The sequence below is a fragment of the Gymnoscopelus braueri genome (genome assembly GCF_963280865.1).
Source record: "Gymnoscopelus braueri genome assembly, chromosome: 11".
NCBI lineage: Eukaryota > Metazoa > Chordata > Actinopteri > Myctophiformes > Myctophidae > Gymnoscopelus > Gymnoscopelus braueri.
Genome location: NC_137613.1, coordinates 49,226,884 through 49,248,903, shown reverse-complemented (window position 1 = coordinate 49,248,903; position 22,020 = coordinate 49,226,884). Strand labels below are relative to the sequence as shown.

General features: G+C 44.2%; 1 protein-coding gene across 1 annotated transcript in view; it reads left to right on the top strand.

Annotated features, from left to right (window-relative positions):
• The window catches only part of LOC308094550 (receptor-type tyrosine-protein phosphatase U-like), a gene marked incomplete at its 3' end in the record, with an annotated part of 148,486 nt that overhangs the window by 88,457 nt on the left and 38,009 nt on the right, over positions 1–22,020 (top strand). The window contains exons 7-13 of the mRNA XM_080441274.1: positions 1,705–1,998; positions 10,372–10,692; positions 13,285–13,394; positions 15,518–15,719; positions 17,671–17,773; positions 18,618–18,900; positions 21,523–21,559. Coding sequence (XP_080297400.1) covers positions 1,705–1,998; positions 10,372–10,692; positions 13,285–13,394; positions 15,518–15,719; positions 17,671–17,773; positions 18,618–18,900; positions 21,523–21,559 — 1,350 coding nt within the window. The remainder of the gene's footprint in view (positions 1–1,704; positions 1,999–10,371; positions 10,693–13,284; positions 13,395–15,517; positions 15,720–17,670; positions 17,774–18,617; positions 18,901–21,522; positions 21,560–22,020) is intronic.

The window sequence follows — 22,020 nt, the reverse complement described above, 5'->3', positions numbered from 1 at the left end:
TTTTCGTCAGTGAAAAAAGGTAGTCGACGAACATTTTTCGTCATAGTTTTAGTCAACGAAATCAACACTGCAGTGCATACACAACCACTGTGATACAGAGAGTACACTCGCCCGCCTACGCCACTGCCTTGCGGACACCCGGATAGGAATGTCATGTACAGCCTCTATGCAAATAAACTTGCAGGCGGCACCTGCCAACTTGTCTCATCAAATGGCCGCAGGATGCTCCGCCTCCAACATTTCTCTTGTGTGAAATGCATCCAAAATGTCTCTCTCACATGCTCCCACACAGACACACACACACACACACATGGCGCATAATCTCTCTCTCTCTTCAAAATCCGTCGTCACGCACCCCCATGTACAGTAAATAAAAGACATTATGATTGCATGGCAAATGCATTCTGTGTTAACTGACCCTCAAACCCGTTTCGTCCACCCACACACACACTTTGCTTTTTTCTGTCCTTGTAACTCCCTCAGTGTGTCCTATAGTCATTGCATTAGCCTGCAGTGTCCTCCAGCAATGTATGTAGCAGCATTTGTTTACATGGGTTGGTTCAGGCAACACGTACTGTATGCGCCATGAGTGTAGAATTACACACATGCAGAGGCGTCATTTCAGAAAAGATAGGGGGGTGGCAGAAATAAGTTACCAATTAAGCCCCAGTTCCAAAATAGCTGAAATAGTGGATCTAACGCGTCTAGGAATGTTTGAAAATGTTCGCCTATAATTATATGCCCAATATAGGGTTTCCCAGGTTGAAAATGGTTAATAAAAGTATGGCTGCAGACAAGAAAATGTATGTTCATAACATGTGTCACATGTAGATGGACGCCGGGCATACATACATAGTGCAGGGTAGAAGAGGAAAGTTACATGCTGCAAAAAAGTGTTCAGAGTTGTGGAAAATATGCGAAAAATAACTGAATTTGAGGTAAAATGTGAACACTACAGGGTGGCAATTGCCATCCCCTGAGACCCCAAATGACACGCCTGCACACCTGTGTTTCATTAATTAGATTTCCTTCATCTGATAAGAGTCACATTATCCATCAGGGTTCTTTTAAGGGGAAAGGATGGAATTAGTCGTGCTATCGTTCATGCAAATACGCCGTTATTCAGCTTCATTATGATGGAAATTAAGATTTGCTCCGTTCAAGGGCCTCTCATGGTCCCGATGATTAAAAGATTTATTCTGATTCGATGCCCTAGCAGAGCAGAAATAATGTTATTTTAAAAAGCCGTTGAAATCCTTGACTTTCCTTTTGTTCACTCTTTTCCTTTCTTCTCACGTTTTCTTATCGGTCTATGACTCTATGTACTGCACTTTATGCTTTGGTTTAAAAAGTTTTCTTTTGTTTTTAACAAGATAGAAGACAAAGCTTAATATAACCAGGTTTAGGGTGGTGACACTATGTTTTTTGTTTAATCAAACTAGTGATTCTCAGTTTCTCACCCGTTTTAGTTTCAAGGAACCCGAGTTTGATATGCATTAGTCTAAGGAACCATAGTTGATCAACTTTTCTCTGTGACCCCAATCTATGAACATTCTATTGACTATTTGGCCCAGGATTAATTTACTGTCTATGTACTGTAGGTATAGAGATAACAGTGAAACTGAGTCATTCTTGTATGTGTAGCTGTATTTATCTCTTCAGAAATGCATTGCATGTGACCCTTCCCTGTCTCTTCATCTGCAGTGCCCCCCACACCCATCGCCCCCCCTCAGCTCCTGCGGGCGGGGCCCACCTACCTGATCATCCAGCTCAACACCAACTCTATAGTGGGGGACGGGCCTGTCATTCGACGAGAGATCCAGTACAGAGCCAGCCAGTCACCTTGGACAGAAACCCATGGAGTGGGTTCACTCACCTACAAGGTGTGGCACCTGGAGCCGGACACAGAGTACCGTATCAGTGTTCTGCTGACCCGGCCCGGAGAGGGAGGCACAGGGGCACCCGGACCCCCCCTCATCAGCAGGACCAAGTGTGCAGGTGAGGGGTTCAACCTCGGAGTCTGTAGATGTTCTTCCCTCCTTGTGTCTGACAGTATCCTCTTGTTGAAATTAACTTAACTAGACCATACCCGTAGGGGGATATGAGCACCCAAAGTGTGCAGTTTGGGTTATGCGGTGAGAACAGACAGTTTATCAGGGATCGAAAGTGAGTTTGTACTGTGTAGTGCAGTGGTTGTCAAACTTTTTCATGGCAAGGACCCCCAAATTGACACTTGTTAGCCCGCGGACCCCCATTTGAAAAGATATGCGAGGGACCCCCATAAGAGAAGATTTGTTTACGGCTGTAGCAGTGAATCTCAACCATTTTAATTTCAAGGTCCCCCAGTTTGACATGCATTAGGGCTACGGACCCCCATTTAATGGCATTTCTATCCCTTGGACCCCAGTTTATATGGTAAAATGTATGTTAATTTAACTGTGAGAGTGTACAAATGGAACCAAATGGACCCGTTAGAGTCCATTTGGTTCCATTTGTACACTGTCAGAGTTACAGACCCATAAGGGTCCATTTGGTGCCTAATCTATCATTTAGCTGGGGACCCCCTGGAACTCCCTCAAGGACCCCTGGGGGTCCCCGGACCCCACTTTGAGAACCAATGGTGTAGTGTGTACACACACACGCACATCCCGTCGTGGAGGAACAGAACACCCACAAACACCCGCGCATATAAAGATCTAACAGGCGGAGCCGTTCCCCGTCGGCCGTCGCCAACACACACACGCGCGTGCGACACACACACACACACCACGGTACAGCCTCATGCGGCCCGTGGCCCGTCGCGAACACACACACACGGGCGTCGCGCAAACACAAATAATGTACATTGTGACACGTGGCTCCCCAATGTGCATGCGCACGTGCGTGTCCACGCATACACGGCCGCGGACCGAAGTTGTGGCGCGATCATCTCCCCCCCACCCACACACACACACACACACACACACACACACACACACACACACACACACACACCACGGAGGCAGCCACGAAATATGGCTCTCTGGCGAGAGTGGGTGGGGTCTATGGTGTAGAAGCACGGTGTTGCCATGTTGTTCTATTGTAAGCGGTTTAGGGGCCATATTGGTGGTAGTGTGTTTTGGCGTTGGTTGTGAAAGTGCAGGTGGGTGTGGGGACGCGTTGTGAGCTTGAGAGGCAAGGTATATGTGTGAAAGCGCTGCGTTTGGCCTTCTTTTCATAGACCTTGTTGCTTGTAGGGTTCGTTTCGTTTGGCCTTGTTTTCATAGACCTTGCTGCTTGTTTCGCGCGCGAAACCTGGCAACGACACATGCGCAGTTTGGGGCACAGACGACCCAAGACACCAAGACACCAAGACAGACAGACCGACAGAGCTTACTCAAATTATATGTAAGATAGGAAAACAATAGGAAAACCAACAACAAAAGTGTACTTTAAAACATTGATGCATCCTTCATTACTTTGAATTCATAAATGGGGCAAATGCAAGGCAATGGACGATTATATAAAAAAATTGGAAATAATACGGATGCCATTACAAGTCTTGTATTCCAGTGAGCTATGCCCTAGGATAGGTGGTGTAGCAAAAATGTGGTACGAAATTTGGAATGGGATTATACCATTTTATGCTTTATTTTTGCTACACTGCCTGTCTTTGGGCAGTGCACATGATAGGAGTAAGATACTCATTATTGTGCTGAATGATTGTTATATAGGCCTGGAAATTGGGTTAAATATTCTGGAAAAGTTTTGGAATTTCTTTGGTAAAAATGTGTGGGAACCCTGGTAGACTCACAACGTCAGTCTCTAAATGCTTTGATCAACTACACACTGAGGACAATCTCCCAGCTTCCATTGTTAAAACTGGGTGGAAACAATTAACAACACTGTATATGTAGAACCAATCTAAAGTCTTAAGGGCAGTTTTTCGTATTGTGGCAGTGGGCGTAGGTTTGTTAGTGGCTGTCCTCTTCATCATTCTTGCAGCTACCTTGCATTTAGAAATCCCCAGCAGGGCCCAAGTTCAAAACTTTTAATCAGATTTGGATTTTGGGTTGTTCAAAACAACAACAAAAAACAGCTCTTTGATCCACTGTCATCATCGTCCTCCAGCTGCACCTCTGTCCCCCTGGGCGACAACGCAAGACAAGAGAAACTGTGACATGCAACTCAAATGTCTGCCTTGTCTGGCACTGCAGTTGTTGATGGAAAATGTTTTCTATGGATTTCAATTTTTTTATGAAAAGCTGTCTGAGCTGGCATATCTGTCACTTTTTAGTTAGTTTTCTGTGCTATTCGGTTCGTTGTTAATCTAAATGGCTGCTCCTGATTTCAATCATAGATATTATGTAGGAGGAGTCGTAAAACAGAATATCACAACAAATGGATTTCTTGACATTCTTATTGTAAATGTTTCAGAGCTTTTCGTGTGTTGATGGGCACTAAAATAAATGATACAAAAAATGTTTTTGTTGATATGCTCAATGCAGTTATTCCCTGGAAAACAGAAAAGAAATATGATGACCTCATTCTACACTTGGAGGCAAACCAAAAACATTCAGTCCAAAATATAAAACATTTTGGGGTGTCTGGTGGCACAGCCTGTCACACTTTATTTTCCTCCCCAAGAAAACCTTGGCTTCCAGGTGGCTGGATTCTTACATTTTAAAGTGGATGGTATATTTACCAGCTCCAGACTTTGCCAAAAAACATTTTCCGGTTGATTGCTTTTCCAACTATGGACATTATGCAATGAGATAATGTGCCTTTTCTTTACTTACGGAGAATTCCATTCCGACAGGGTCAGTCTTTGTAACCATACTTCAAGGGTAAGAAATGTTAAATGGTATACATTCATATAGCACTGTCCTTTATCCCAGTGGTTCTCAAACCTTTTCATGTCAAGGACCCCCAAATTGACACTTATTAGCCCGCGGACCCCCATTTGAAAATATATGCCAGGGACCCCCGTAAGAGAAGATTTTTACGGCTCTAGCAGTGATTCTCAACCATTTTAATTTCAAGGACCCCCAGTTTGACATGCATTAGGGCTACAGACCCCCATTTAATGGCATTTCTATCACGCATTCATTTCTATCACTCACAAATGGACCCTAACGGGTCCATTTGGTTCCATTTGCACACTCTCAGAGTTACAGACCCATAAGGGTCCATTTGGTGCCTAATCTATCATTTAGCTGGGGACCCCCTGGAACTCCCTCAAGGACCCCTGGGGGTCCCCGGACCCCACTTTGAGAACCAATGCTTTATCCAACTCAAAGCACTTTAAATTGTGCATTACCTTCACACACACATTCACACACCGACGGCAGAGGAAGCCATGCAAGGCACCAACCTGCTCCTCAGGAGCACTTAGGAGTTCAGTCAGTGTCTTGCTCAAGGACACTTCGACACTAACCCAGAGCCGGGGATCGAACCTGGAACCCTCCGATTCCCAATAGCCACTGAGCCACTGAGCTTTAAAAATATACACTGTATATTCAAGATTTGCACAAAATGTTCAAGATTCTTCAAAAAACTTTTTTGTTTTTGTTGAATAGCCAAAGAAATCTAAAATGACACAGATGCGTTTCCGGATTGAATGGGTTAACATCACAAGCAATCGTAGCTTCAGATGTGACAGCAGTAATTAGACACATCACATTTTGATCATCTGACAGACTTCCTCTGATCTCTGCTTCATTATAGGAATAAAGGAGGTTTATCATAGGAATAAAAGCGAGGCAAGCTGATTTGCATATCATTGCCCATTTCAACAACAAGGCAATTCAAAGTGCTTCACACAAATCATTAAGAGTATCAACACAGCGTGCAAAAGATACACATTATAAAAGGACCCTTTAATGCAATGTTTTAAAGTGGAAAATATGAATTAGCTCAAATAGAACAGATACAATTATGAGATTAAAGTTACAGCACAAGAAAGGAATACAAAACCTCAATAAAAGGCAGCAGGAACGGAAAGTTCTTTAGTTTTGATTTAAAATAACTGAGAGTTGTAGATGACCTGACATTTTCTGGGAGTTTGTTCCCGATACGTGGTGCATAGAAACAGAACACACCGCTTCTCCACCCTTAGTTTTAAGATAAGGAACCATCAGTTTTAAGGATGGTTCATGATAGATCAGAAATGTGTTTTGACCCTAAACCATTCAATACTTACCTACAACATTATTTTGAAATCAATTATTTGACAGACGGGTGAAAAGATCTAAGAACTGGAGTGATATGGTCGGGACCGTACCTATGTTCCCCAGGTTCTATGTTCCCCAGGTTCTATGTTCCCCGCTTTCCTAGGAGAGCGGGGAATATAGGACCTAACCTAAACCTAACCATAACCTTAGTGGGGAACATAGAACCCGGGGAACATAGGTATGACCCCGATATGGTCCACTTCCTTGGTATTAATGAGGACTTAAGCAGCAGCGTTCTGAATCAACTGCAGTCGTCTGATAATTATTTTAGGGAGACCTGTAAAGACACTGTTACAGAGGTTGAGTCTACTGAAGATGCTGGGAAATCTTTCTGAGAAATAAGTCCTTTGATCCGTGATATATTCTTAAGGTGATAGTGGGCTGACCTTGTATTTGTGTTAATGTGGCTGTTGAAATTCAGGTCCACGAGTCTACACATTTCTGACTCGAGTTGTGTTTTTTTAACGTCACTGACTGAAGCTGAGCACTGCCTTTTAATCGTTCGTTCTTCCTTCCTTAATTCAGTTTTGTCTTTGTTTAGTTGAAGAAAATTCTGGCAGAACCAATCGTGGATGTGTTCAATGCATTTACTCGGTTCCTGTACTGGACCATGGTGTCCCGTGGTGAATGAAGAGAGTAATGATAGAACTGTTAATAATTCAACCCATCCTGTTGACCGTATCCAACAGAAACAAACTTAGCTAAGGACCTCAATGGAAACAAGACCGCAAGGACCTTTTTGAACGGACCTTTTAGACAAAGTATTTTAAATGTAACTGCTGTTTTAAAATTTTTTGCCTAATAAAATATTCAATCAATCAAAGCTGCATCACACATCATGCATGTTTCACACACCCAAACAAACACACATGACAAAGCCGTCAGCCGTCAGTGACCATTCGAAAAAAATAAGCAAACACTCTGCGAAAATAGCAGATCTTGTACATGGGCTATTTTTTCGCTATTGATGTACAATAAATTATATAGGGTTTAAGTGTATACAATGGAGGAGAGAGCTGACAATGTTGTGTGCTGGGATGGATGAATATATTCAGACTCTCAATGTATTGTCTTTTTCTGCTGCTGGGTTTATATCTGTGTGTTTCTGTGTTGAACTGGCTGTGAAAACAAATGTCGCTCTGGGACAGTAAATGTAAATGTAATGCATGTTTCCTTCACTGTGACTTCCTGTAGCACGTTCAGATCGTGTTGTAGTGGGAGAAATATGTGAAAAAGTTGTTCACTTCCGGCAGAAAGTGTGAAATTTTGCACCTAGGGGTATTTTTGGGCGCTGAATTCAAAAATTGCCGGATCCAAGAAGTCAGACCAAAGCGTCTGACTTATTAATGAGATAATTAGCATATTTGCCGCAAATATGCTAATTATCGAATTAATTATGCACAATACAAAAATGGCAGAAATGGATTCTACGGGAAAAAACACAATCAACTGAGAAAAGTTTGGTACACCCTTTTATCGAATTGTTATAGGTTTAAATTAGTCTAAATTTAGTCATTATGCCAATTGATTCCTCCCCACACACACTTGTGTGTTGTCACTGCTGTTGTATTCTACTGACTCACCTGCCAGTGAGGAGCCCCCACCGGGAGGACGTAGAGCTTTTCCACTTGTGGGAATACATTTATTTCTCATTAACTTGTTTATTTAATCTGTCCTACTCTGTTCTTCTTGGAAGCATTGTCCTGAACAGAAACATAGTTCTGTGCATGGTAGATTAGCCGCAAAACATTTGCATTTTCCAGCACACCGTTTTTTACACATGCATTTGATCAGCTCTCGACACCCTTTTGACGCCACCTCTGCCATCACCGTCCAAAATGGACACCAGCCATCGTCCTAACTTTTCACCCATCCCCAATCTGCAGGTGAAGGAATCTCTGGGTTGGCAATTTGGGACTGTCCCCAGATGTGACCAGCTTGAAATACTGCTCTCTTCACATGTTGACGAAGTGCCTCCTTTGTGGGTGGAATATTTTCCACTTTGCGATTTCCATGAGCAAATAGCTGCTTGCGTGCCTCGTTCACTTTCTTCAGAGTACCCCCGTTGGTAGGCGTGCCAGGCATGTAGCAACATTCGCGAATCAGCCTCTTCATGTGTATGTACATGGTCGAAGTTGAGAAACATCAGAAGGGGGGCTTCTTCATAGGTTGTGAGAAGTGTTTTCCCATCTGGAACAACCATTGTTTCTAGAGCAGCAGAATAATGTCTTTTTGTTGGAATCTACTCGAAGGAAGCTGCTCCAGTTTCGTGGCACGGATGTCTGTTCAGTCACATGGAGTGGTATGCCGATGCCACGACCAAGCCTGGTTCCTTCCTTGAGACTGTCCGTTCTGTACGTGTCCCACACCACATCAACACGCATCACAGTCTCCTCATTCAACTTTCGTGCAATGTACGGAAGGAACTGTTTCTGTATAGTCACCGAATGTACTGACCACACTGTTACACTTCTTAGGCTATAACTGATGGACTAAGGCAGCACCATCAAAAATACAAACTACTCCTTTGGGGGTATCACCAGGACTTGGTGCTAAAGTTTCCAAACAGGGCAAGAGATCAGCTTTACCGATTGGTGGGCACATTGTATTGATACCTTCAGCCAATGCCGGTGGCCACGCATGGCACTCGTGTTCAAAGAATGTGTCAAGATCACCATCTCTAGCTTGGCTAGCAATGTACATTCGTGAAAACAGCTGCACGTCACTCTTCATACTTGTTATCTTCACCTGAGACTTTGAAGATGTTTTCCTCAGCTTTGATTTGAACAGAGGTGATTGTTCTTTGCAATGTTATCATAGAAATTGATAGAAAGATCCTTGATTCGCTTCTCTACAAATCCATCAAATTGTGTTTTGCCAATGTCCTCCACAGATCGCACTGTGGCTACCACTTCATCAGGCATGATGACTTTGGTGTCAAGCACATACAAGTCGTTACTGTCTTCTGAGAATCGATTCCCCAGCTTTTCGAACGTACTGATTGCATTATTGAGATCTGATGCAAAGGCTTTCTGGATTGCTCGTGGTGGCGGACATCAGTTTTCCTCTGTCCCTGAAACTCATTTAGGATCCTGGCTATTTCGGGACCAGCCACCAACCACCGGCGAAGAGCCCCCTCATTCTCAGTAATTCCAACAATTCCGCCATCACCTTTCACAATAGCGTTCTGCTGTTCATGCATCTGATCGTGTGCCAAAGCAGAGAACTTGTGCGATGACAAAGTTCCCCTTGACAAATTCACGATGGGTATCTGGGGAATCATTTGGAAGTTCCTGAAGGTCCGTTACATGCACTGTCAACCATCTAATATGCTATTTTTGAAGAATGAGTTTTCACTGTTGCTACAAAAATATTAAATAAGTGTGAACCCAGTAATATGATCTCATGTGAAAGAATACCCCTGAAAACATAGGTAGAGACACCAACATCATGAGGCTCAGATGAAGCACTTTGGAGTAACACTGGTTTCAATCAAATTTGCCATAAAAACAGACCGTAATCTGCTAAATCAATCTACAGAAACTGAAAATGTCAAAGTATTGCTGCATTACAATTTGGATTTTATCAAAACAAACTTGTTTCACATTGAAAAGTGATGAGGTGTCAAAGATTGGAATACAAAACCTAATTGAACCAAAAACGTTGGCGGCCATCTTTAATTCTCATTTTACGACCAGATCCCATGGGAAAAGTGCTTGGATCCGGCAAATTTTGAAACCAGCATACTTCAAACATGCCATATGCAAATTTTCACACTTTCTGCCGGAAGTGAACAACTGAGCCATTTTTTGTTACATATTTCCCTCACTATTGTAGACATCAACAAATCCTTCCAGTGCAGACACCGGCCGCATCTGCGTATTCCTCTTGTCTAAACCTGACCCTTTGTCTCTGGCCTGTCTCACTCTATCACCCATTCTCTGACTCCTTCTCTTAGTTTCTGCCTTGTTTTCGTAAAGCACATAATGTAGGACTCCCTCAATGGAACTGGTCATCATAGAATAGAATGTCATAGAATAGAATGTCATAGAATGGAATGTCATAGAATGATATTTGTAATTTAACCCTTTGTCTCGACTCTCTCTCCACCAGCGTCCATGCATTTTAATGTGACCCTTTGTCTCTGTGTCTCCACCAGAGCCCGTGCGGGCCTTGCGGGGCCTGACAGCCACAGAGATCGAGCCCCGGCAGCTGGCCTTGCAGTGGGAGCCCCTGGGCTACAACCTGACCCGCTGCCACGCCTACTCGCTGTCCCTGTGCTACCGCTACTCCACGCCCACAGGGGGCGGCGGCGGGAACAACGCCACGGTCAGAGAGTGCCTGTCGGTGGAGGGCAACACGTCTCGTTTCACGCTGAGAGACCTGCCGCCCTTCCGCTCCGTCCACGTCCGCCTGGCGCTGGCCAACCCCGAGGGCAAGAAGGAGAGCCGAGAGGTCACCTTCCAGACGGAGGAAGACAGTGAGTGTTCAACCTGCATCAAGAAAACACGGGTGGCTGAATGAAGTTAATTGGCCACTTGCTTTTACTACAACCTTTGTCCTAGTGAGGAAAAGTGGGAATGCGTTTATTTATTTTCATTATTTTTCGCACCCCACTTTAGTCGTTATGTTTCCGATACACATGGTACACATAAAGTCGCTAGCTACTTCTTTTCATCTGACAGTGAGGAGTTTCGCAGGTGTGAGGAATTTTGCTCGTAATGTGGATGAACATGCTATCCCTCCCAGTTCTTCTCCCTGCTGAACAGGTGCCCTAACCAACCTGTGTAGGAGTCGCTAACGCAGGGACGGAGATCACCCTCCCCTGCCGGCTTGCCAATCGCGAACGTGGCCAATAGGCTCTATGCACAGCAGCCATATTGGATAGAAATTGGGCCTCTTCCTTACTTCCTTCACAGGTTTTATCAATGGTACTAATGAAGGCTCCGTTCCATTTAGTGTAGCAAGTGGTTCTCAAAACTTAATTTCAAGGACCTCCATAACTCTGAGAGTGTACAAATGGATGTGTACACTCTCAGAGTTACACACCCATAAGGGACCATTTGGAACCCCCTCAAGGAACCCTGAGAGTGTTTCCAGTGAGCCAACATGCACAATATCAGCACCCTGACTCTGTTTGACAAGAATGGAACAGAGCCTTCATTAGTATCATTGGTAGCACCTGTGAAGGAAGTAAGAAGAGGCCCAGTTTATTTCCAATATGGTTGCTGTGCATAGAGCCTATTGTGTTCATTGGAGCGCCCAGCCAAGCTGGATGCACCATGGAGTAACGTAACCCCAGTGTCCACAGTGTTGGGCAGGAAATGTACCACCTGTGCCACCCAGATGCCCCGGATGCATTTATTTCTGTGTTGAACAGATGATATCTGTTTTAGGAAACTACTTTGGATTCTGTTCATTGCTGTGCATTCTTTAGCATTCTCATATAATAATTGTGCAATGTGTACACAAAATCCTGCCTTCTGGTGGTGTTTTACCATCCACACACACACACACAGATATTGACACATAAAATAAGCGGGATAACTGTATAGAATATCAGCCATTTTAAACGAAGCCAAGTGAAAAATGTATCAGGAACGCCATGGCCAACAGCAAAATGATACAATTATTTTGCTTATCTTTGTATTAATATTTTCCTGTGTACATCAGCAGATTACATACATTCTTATGCAAATTCCCCCAGACTGGAAGAACAGAAGGTCAGATGTGTATTCCTGTGTGGAACAAGCAACACGTTGCTCACTAATGGAATGACACTTTGGTGACATTCTTTATGTCACGGTCCATGGAGCAAGTGGAACGTTATGATGATTGTGATGAAATTGGCCATAATAACGCACGGTGATCCCATACATTTTCAGCTCCCGCTGAGAACATAATGTACTTTTATACTCAGTTGAACGGCACAACACTTGAAACTGCCGAACAGCAGAAGCGATACGGAGAAAAGCGAGAGCGCTCTTAATTATCTGCACCTGCACATTGCTCTTTCAGACTAGAGCTAATGTGCAAAACACTGAAGGGACTAGGGACTTTACTCCATCGCCCTGCAGTGATGAATGCTGCAGGGTTTCGAATTAGTTATTTGCTCTGAGTTGTTCAGTTAACTCACAAATGTGTCAAGTCATAATTCACCCTGACCCCCCTACACCTTTTCTTGATTTGTCTGTGAATAGTTTTCCTTTGAACAGATCTGACAGTTCTCCAGTCCCTCTGTCAGTACAGGAACCACTGTCAGACTTGGAGATAACGGGTAATTGAAACCCAGCTGGTGAAAGTTTCCCCTGTGTCTATTTCTTGTTGGGCACTTGGGCTCCACAGTCAAACATGGCTGCAATGATTTGTGCTGCACAGGGAGCAGATTTGACTGCCAATGATCCACGGAGGCAACAGGATTTGTCTCAAGTGTCCTTTGCCTGCCTGCCTGCCTGCCTGCCTGCCTGCCACACACACACACACACACACACACACACACTTGCGTGTGCATGCACAGACACACACGCGCACCCAGCCAGATGGAGAACGCGATATAAAGAATATGAATGTTCCTTTCTGTCTTTTATGAACATTACTCTTTCTGATGGAAATTTCCCTCCATGCTGTTTGGAACATGCACTTCATGGAGGCGGAAATACAGGAATATTTTCTCTCAGGATATAAAACAAAAGTCCTGTTTGTGGTTGTTTTGGCTCAGTTCCCTGTTTTTTTCTTCAGTCAGCATGGCGCTAAAGAAGAAAAATGGCGTGTCATCCTCTAAGACTTGGTGCTCTGTTATCAGACACTGGAGGGAAGCCTGCAGCGCTGGCACACACAATCCCAATTCATGCAGCGGGACCTGTCTGCACACGCTGCACGCCCCTTCATCACTTTCCTTCCAAAACATCTTGCTCTTTCCCCTTTCATTTCTCTCGTTCCTCCCTGGGTTTGCTTATTTTCCTCTCTGTCCGATGTGTTTATATCCTCTGGCCGACGGGCATAAGAGTCCATTAATGTTGAGTCCATCCATGCGGTTTACTGAGAACGCTGTTTTGTTTCTTTCTCTCTGTAGTTCCCGGTGGCATCGCTCCAGAATCGCTGACCTTCACCCCATTGGACGATATGATCTTCCTCAAGTGGGAGGAGCCTGTAGAGCCTAATGGCCTCATCTCACAATACGAGGTAAGCTATCTGAAGAGAGTCACGTTAAAAACTTCCCGCAGCGAAAACGCTATGATGCGTAACTCTTTCACCTAAACCATTGCCGGTGGGAGATAGGATGCTGCTTCAATAGCTATAGCTATTTTGTTCACAGTCAGTCAGTAATTACTCAGTGAAGAGAGATGTTCTCACTTTCAAAGATAGCTCTCTCTCTCTCTCTTTCTCTGCTTTCAACCCTGTTTCTCCCTTTGATTAAACATCGCTTGACTTTTTATGGTGTGCAGCTGAAGAGGCCTAGCCACCTAGAACAGAGTTTGTCTCTATCTCTGTGTGTGTCTCTGTTCCGCTGTCCCCACAAAAGTAGACCAATCACAGCTCAGCTTCCGCTACTACGTGCATCCAGTGAAGTGCAAGCCCAAGCTCCATATAGGCAAGGTTATCAATGTGAGCACACAAGGCTCACCATAGCGTGTGAGCACATAGCCTCTGTGTCTTGTTTTCGTTAGTTCATTCTTCCAACTGTCGGGAGACATCCAGCGATACACAGGAGTCCCAACCATTAAATGGAAGGATCCTTCTTCACAGTCTATAAGATTTATACACTCTTTTTTTGGGGGGGGCTTTTCTGCCGTTATTTATAGGACAATAGACTGACAGGAAATGGGGAGAGAGATGGGGAGTGACACGCAGCAAAGGTCGCAGGGATCGGGACTCGAACCCGCGACACGCCGCCAGGCTGCCATTGCAGCCTAGGGTGCCTGGACCGCCACGCTGCGGCCCAGAGATTTACACACTCTTATGGTAATGAGATATAACCCCAGACTCCAGGCTGTAATTACATGGCGGACAGGCATTATAATTACTTATTTGCCTAAGAGATGCCTCCACAAGGGGGCAACTTTAAATGTTTCTAATTAATTATTGATGGGCTCATAACAGCTTGGGCTGCATGAGAGGATTTATATTAGACGCGTTGTTGTTTAAAGTTCTAAAATGAAGCGTTGTTTGTGGTCAGGGGGTGGGGCTGGGGTGGAGGGATACAGTCTGGTGTGTGGCTGGGAAGGACACACACACACACACACACACACACACACACACACACACACACACACACACACACACACACACACACACACACACACACACACACACACGTATTCAAAGATAACAAGCTGGAGATAAGGAGACTGGTTTAGGATGAAATGCGAGGTAGAACAAACAGGAAAGATAGTGAATTATAGGAGGAGTTGAAATAAGAACGTGGAGACACAGAGGGACGGTGGGCAGACAGACAGAGGGACAGACAGAGGGACGGTCGACAGTTCCATCTGTGTCTCGTACAAAACAGATTGAGATAATGAGAAGAATTTGGCGAGGGTAAGTATTGTGAAAGAATAAATTGCCCGTATAATAATAATGTTGGTGTGTGCTGGGTGAAGGGGGATGAAGAGGTGAGTCAGAGTTTGTTGGGCACCTGGCAAAAGTGCCACGCAGGCCGAGACATCAGGTCCGTGGGTGGCGAGGGCGTAAGTAGGCACAATAACACCTGAACAGCACAAATACTGTACACCAACACCTCACCAGCTGGTTCGCTGTCGCAGGCTCAGCCTGAAATGACAGCGATGCCATGTTGTTCTCATCCTCTGCGGCTAAAGTAACAGTGCTGCCATGTTGTTCTCATCATCACATTTGCCAGATGTTCCACCAAAGCAGTGTGTTGGCGCGCTGCTCCATGCCAACAACATCGCTATAAGTGTTGAGGCTGTTTTCAACAGTTTACAGCTGAAAGTTTCCAAATTTAAAGAAAAACAAAAAAAACAAGACAAGACCAGAGAAACAGAACAAAGTTGAACAATGCAATCCTTTGTGTGAAGTGCTGCCAATTATTCAGTAAGGTGAGGTTATTCACCCGGTTAGCTTGCATCAGCATGAGATTTACTGGATCCACACTGATAAGCAGCATCTCACTCGCTGCGGCACTAAAGATGAATTTACAAGAGCTTTTTCTCATATAACAATAGTAAACAGGTATTAAATCATTCACGATTCATCAATCCTCTCAGCTCCGTATCAAACTGCCATGGTAACAAAGAAACGACCCAACGCGTTAATCCCGCGGGTGTGTTTTTGTTTCCTCTTGCCAGATCTCCTACCAGAGCATCGAGTCGTCTGACCCCAGCATCAACGTGCCGGGGCCCAGACGAACCGTCTTTAAGCTGAGGAACGAGACCTACCACATGTTCTCAGGCCTGCACCCAGGAACCACCTACCTGGTGTCTGTCCGCGCCCGCACAGCCAAGGGCTTCGGCCAGACGGCCCTCACCGAGATCACCACCAACATTTCTGGTGAGCTGGTTTGCTCGACTAGCGGACCGTCTGGGGCTCGGCAGCCGTTCGGAACGCATGCCCGTTCGGAGTGAGCCGGTTCTGGAGAACCGCTCATCCGATAGACTTCACACATGACACTGCACTTCTTTCCTCAGCAATACGTCCAACATATGTGAAGTCGATTGAATATCTTAAGATATGTGAAGGACAGACTTACAGTCAGAAATACCTGGAATGTATAGATAGACACATTTGAAGAGTAAAGGTGTAAGTCTGTAAGAGGTGTAAAATAATTGAATTTTAAGGAAGACTTTTGACTCAGCAGGTGGTCATTCATTCCCTCTACTTTACAGATCCAACTCTGAGTTGCAAACAATTTGTTTGGTTTGATCTTGAGGTCTCAGTTTGTTTTCCGTCTGACTGCACTGTTTCAAATGAGGGGCCAATTTATCTCAACAGAAGTATGCTGTTACACAAAGCTGTCAATTGTAAGAAAAAGAAAAAGATTGCTTTGTGATTCACTCTCATTTAAAAACATTTGGCTGGCCAGTGTGGGTGCTTTCGTATCCACACTGGATACGTTTAAACGGCTGTTTTCATACAACAAAACAACAGCAGGCATAAATTGCAGTAAACTGTAAATGTTTGGCTTGGTTGGTTCTGTTGATAACAGCTTTGTTGAATCTACCAGTTGGAGGCTGTCTTGTCAATATGAGTCCCAGCGCCACAAACTGCTCTAGTGTGTTCCATCTGCTTTACAGAGCAAGTTAGATGGGAGCCCGGCTGTCAAGGTAGTGAATTTGGCCAAACACGTGTTCGTACTGCTGGCTTCGAAAATGTAAAACAGGAAATGGAAGCATGAATGTGTAATGTATCACTATTAGTGAAACACTGTTAGCGTGTTCATAATTCATGTGGGATTTAACCACCTAGTCTGCACTGGCTGAAATATGACGCACATCACACATCTCCCTATGTATAATGCACGCCTCAGCTGTTAAGCCTGTTTGCGTGAGTGTGTGAGACTGTGTGCGCTCGCACGTGCGTATGTCAGTGTATTTCTGTGTAGCACCACGCCAGCTTAAATGTCAAAGACACATCAGAGCGGCTTATTTGGGTATCAGACCAACAAGGGTTTCTGTCCCCTTTTCAATGAGCTGGGAGGTGGTGCATAACGCCTACCGTCAGCTCTCGGTACTTACCGCATCACCTACCATCACCTCCCGGTGTTCTTACCGCACAACTTAGTTACCCAAGCCTACTCATAAGTAAGTTGGTGATGCTCGCGATCGAATCCAGAACCTTGTGGTTCATCTAACCACAACTGCACATTGTGGTAGTTTTCATATACATAATAGTACAGCAGAATCAACGTCCTTTCTCTGAAGTAAAGAAGAAGAAAAAACAGGAAACAAGTCATTTGACTGTTCTGGTCTCTGGTTTCATCTGATCTGGTTTACAATGATCTCCACTTGCAACAGTAACACTGCGGTTAATTCTGTCCCTATAGGAAACAGTACAACACCGCAGTTAATTCTGTCCCAATAGGAGGTGGGAACTCTCACCACCTTATTGTTCCCCAGAGCTGTGCTGAGCTTGTTCTGCTGTAAAATGAACCCTAATTATAAGGGCTGCTTGTTTTCTGTGTGGTTGGCCGCCAGGCGCACCCATCAATTAGTGGCGTTGTTGTGTGGGTGACTGGGTGGCTGTGGATGTAGGGACATAATGAGTAAGTATAGTGTGTAAGCAAAGAGGCTTGGATGGTGTCATTTCTCACAGTGTTTTGCATAAAAACCTACTATATATTTTAGCTTTCTGTACGCCAAATTGTTTTGACAGCCCCTTGAACTACAGTATATACTGTATGAGTGTCTTGGTTCTCATCCTTTCTGATAGTTTATTTTCCCCTCATCCTCTCTCTCTTTGTCTCCCTCTGTCTGTCTGTCTGTCTGTCTGTCTGTCTCTGCAGCTCCTGTGTTTGACTATGGAGATATTCCCTCTCCGCTGAGCGAGTCAGAGAGCACCATCACAGTTGTGCTTCGCCCTGCGGTGGGCAGAGGAGCTCCTGTCAGGTACACCTTGTTACTGATGTATTGTACAAGCTGCTGCACGTTCAAAGACCCACCAACCACACTGTAGATTTAAGCCTTATAAAACTGAAAAGGTCTTTTCAGTTTCTTTCCATTAGTGAGTATGAGGGTGTAAAGAACTAAACCTTTCTTCATATAATTGTATGCTAGGTGAAGTTTTGAGACTAGAAATGAATGTTTGTTGTAATTGCTGTCCATTAGTGATGATGTACAATAGGAGAAAAGAAGTGGCTATATTGGAAAGTACTTAACCTCCCTTCCTGTGGTCACATGATTATTATTGCAGCTGGCAAGTATTTGTGAGTATCCAACACTTTGTGTTCTAATGGAACACTGGTACTGATGTTTTTACATCCTACCAGACCGTTAATTACAGTATTCACCTTATAACTAGTCCCTGATGAGAACAAGACAAAGCTTAATGACCTACTTACAATAGAAAAAACAAAAAAAATAAAAATAAAACAGAAACCTGGAAAGGGGCACTCCGTGGAGCGCAGATCTTTGCCAGGCTGGGTGGCCTACCCAGGGCTGGGTAAGTCATGGGTTGCAGCCGTCAGGACCTGAGGAAGCCGCAAGGGGGAATAGCTTTTCTACAACATACGGTTACACTTCATATTTGTGGCATCCCATATGGGCAGAATTGAATGTGCTTTTTGACGGTGTGCTCTATTACGCCCCTCAACATGTGATTCCAAGTTGGGACGATTGGATGATATATGGTGTTTTTTTTATAACTACGTGGTATGCGGGAAAACCAGGAGTAGTAGTGGTCCCAGAGGACTGGAGATGTGTACCATAATAACGTGTGTCTGCTTGCCTTAAGTGCGTACCAGGTGGTGGTGGTGGTGGAAGAGGATGGATCCAGGCAGGTGAAGAAGAGAGAACTGGGCACCGTCGATTGTTTTCCTACTCCCAACTCCCACAGCCAGGCCCAGGCTAAAGGAGCCCCCCATTACTACACGGCCGAGCTGGCCCCCAGCAGTCTGCCGGAGGCCACGCCCTTCACCGTGGGGGACAACCACACCTACAACGGCTACTGGAACGCTCCCTTAGACCCCACCAAGAACTACCTGGTGTACTTTCAGGCTTCCAGCAACTTCAGAGGGGTGAGTAAGAACCATTTAGACAACCTGACAAGACTGCTGTTTCCAGAGTGTAGACACATCACCTTTATGCTTTAGCAACCTTCACAGTCAGTTTAGGTTTGTTCACTGCTTGTCAGAAACACATTCAGAGGTAATCTGTTTTGAAGGCACTAAATACAAAGTGGGTAGAGAGGCCGTCTGGGCATCAGAAGGTCCCTGGTTAGTGTCCGACTCAATTTTTTTTTACATATATTTTTTACAGTTTAGCAGCCTTGTATGTCAGTGTTAAGGTGTTACTGCTATTAATAATTTAATTACATCATGCTGCAGTGCTTTATGAGGGGATTATATCGACTTTCTGCCCTTCTTTTTTTAAGTGATGCAACCTTTGAGTCTTTTAAAAAGTCCATAAAAAACAGCCAGAGGTAGAGGTAGAGGTGGGGGCTCAAGCATGAATAAGGAGAGTCCTGGTGGACTAAAGAAACACCACAAACAGCACGGAAAGTTGACACAAACACACTGGAACACTTTAAAAGCACTTTATAATAAAACTAGCTGTTTATCTACGTTTGTACATAATGTTTTCTTGTTGGACATGCGTGCGTGGCAGACAGGTTATATGGGTTTATCACATTAGCTTCCCCCTCTTCTTACTGGTACGGCGTGCTGGCGCAGAATCTTTTAGTGGAACGCCGTACCGGACATTTACCCCTGTTCTTTCACCCCTGGTAAGAACAATAACCTTGCAGAGAAGAGCAGCCATTTTCTTCTGTGTCTTTTATGGAGTTGCCTTTGGCATGAATGCTGTGCTGAGAGCTGAAGGTCAAGGCCTCTGTGCTGTGAAATGTGATTGAAATCTCTCCCTATTGATTCAGAGGCATCACCAGTAAGCCTCACATCTAGAGCTCTCCTCCCAAATGAAATTCAAATGAAAGGCTGTGCTGGAACCAGTTCTTTGTTGAAGCGCACTGTCCTCGCTGTCATTCAAATGACAAAACAGCCTCTGGATGCTATTGTGTGTTTTAATTATCATGTTACAAGCTCCAAAAAATAAATTACAAAAATTCACTGATCTGTTTTCTGAATGACAGCACTTTCTATTCTACTATGTGATGTGGGCTGCTTAGCAGTATGAGGGGGAGGGCGGGGGGGGACAATTTATGGTGAGAATTGTGTTGGATAAATATCATGTACGTGGATATGAGCTGTCAGTGGATTGAAAGAGTAATTAGTGTGACCGACACCTCCATTGAGAGACAGTGTTTGAGACAGTGAAAGAGACAGTGTTTGTACTCACTCGTCTATGAAACACTGTCTGTTGATCTGACCTTTCTGCAAAAATCACGTGAATGAACGGAATGAATGAATGAGCAAATGGATGAATGAATGAACAAATGAATGGATGAATGAACCAACCAACCAATGAATGAACGGATTAATGAATGAGTGAGTGAGTGAGTGAATTAATTCATAAATGAATTAAAGGGATAGTTCACCGAAAAATGTCATCGATTATTCACGGATACTTGAATTCATGGATATGTTTTTGTTTTTGGCGCATTCCTAAGCCAATAATTTGATGACCAGTAGGCAGCAGTTCCGGTAGGAGACACAAAGGAGACTCTTTGTGTCTCCTACCGGAACCGCTGCCAGTCATCAAATTATTGGCATAGGAATGGGACCAAAACAAAAAAATATCCATGAATTCAAGTCTCCATTGGGTGACTAATGGATAGGAAAAAAAGTCATTTTGGGGGTGAACTATCCCTTTAATGAATTAGCACGGCTGCACCATTGATTATCTACATTCAGTCTGGTATTTCCCCTCAAAAATCTCTTTTTCAGTTTGTGTTCATCAGAATTCTTCACCTGTAGCTCCCTGTCACATTAAGCTGGATCTATTGGCAGGTAAAGGGTGGTGTTTCTATGTAAAGCTCCTCAGGGATTCATCCCACGTCTCATGCAGGCCGCTGGACCGTGTTTAGGCCAGGAGGACACTTTGACAAAGGACAGGAGGAGATGACACATGATGACATATTAGCAGCAGCTGCTTTAATAACCTCTCAGTGGGAGGTAAATATGACTTATCTGTCACCTCCAGAGACAGCAGGAGCTGAAAGTCTATTTGGAAGAGATTTTCCATTAAAATAGGCAGTTTGGTGCCGTTTTAGGTGAAAAGGTTCTGACTCCACTCGCAGAGCACAGATTAGCATAATTGCCCATAAAGTCTGATTTAGCATCTTTAAATCTTAATTTAATTATGTGCCCCATGGAGACATGGATGAGAAAGACAGCTGGGGCGAGCGGTCTGACACATCACAATGGGATGTGAACCACTGGGAATCTTAAAATTACCTCCATCACACATCAAGGGGGTCTCGTGACTTTGACATGCTACAGTAACCTAAACCAGTGGTTATCAACCTTTTTAATTTCAAGAAACCCCAGTTTGATATGCACCCTCATTGGATACAATTTCTTATCTCTGGGACCCCAATCTGCACTGTACATCCTAATTGTTAATTTAACTCTGAGTTAACAGTTCCAGCAGACAACGGAGCCACCAGGAGTGTCGCCAAAAAGACTACTTAAATGGATGTTGCACAGTATGACTTGAATTCAATTCTTTTTTTCTCCCCACAGGAGACGAGAATCAACTGCATCCGGATCGCTCGCAAAGGTAGCTTTGATTCTATTCTATTCTATAGACTCTAGTATAGACAATGAAATCCATTGTTAATTTAACACTTTAACAAATATTACTGCGTACTGCAGATCTGTTACCTGTTTGCAGTGACAGTTTCTTATTGAAGTGTTTTTAAGTATTTTGTGTAAGGCTGCGTGTCCCAGTGTGTGACAGAGCTGTCCTCAGATCAGGCTGATGCTCCAGGGTTTTGACATTGAGGACTTGGAGTTGCTTTGGATTCATGTGTCAGCTGAGCTGCTCTGCACAGCAGACGCAAACAGGCAGCTGAACTCTAAACATGAAGCCGTCTTCTCTGACGTTGACTTTTTGTTCTCACTCTTCAATTACTGACGTTGACTTTTTGTTCTCACTCTCACTCTTCAATTACTGACGTTGACATATTGGTGTTGCCCCCGTTGGGTTTACGGTAGCTTTGAAATAGAGAGCGCAGCCCC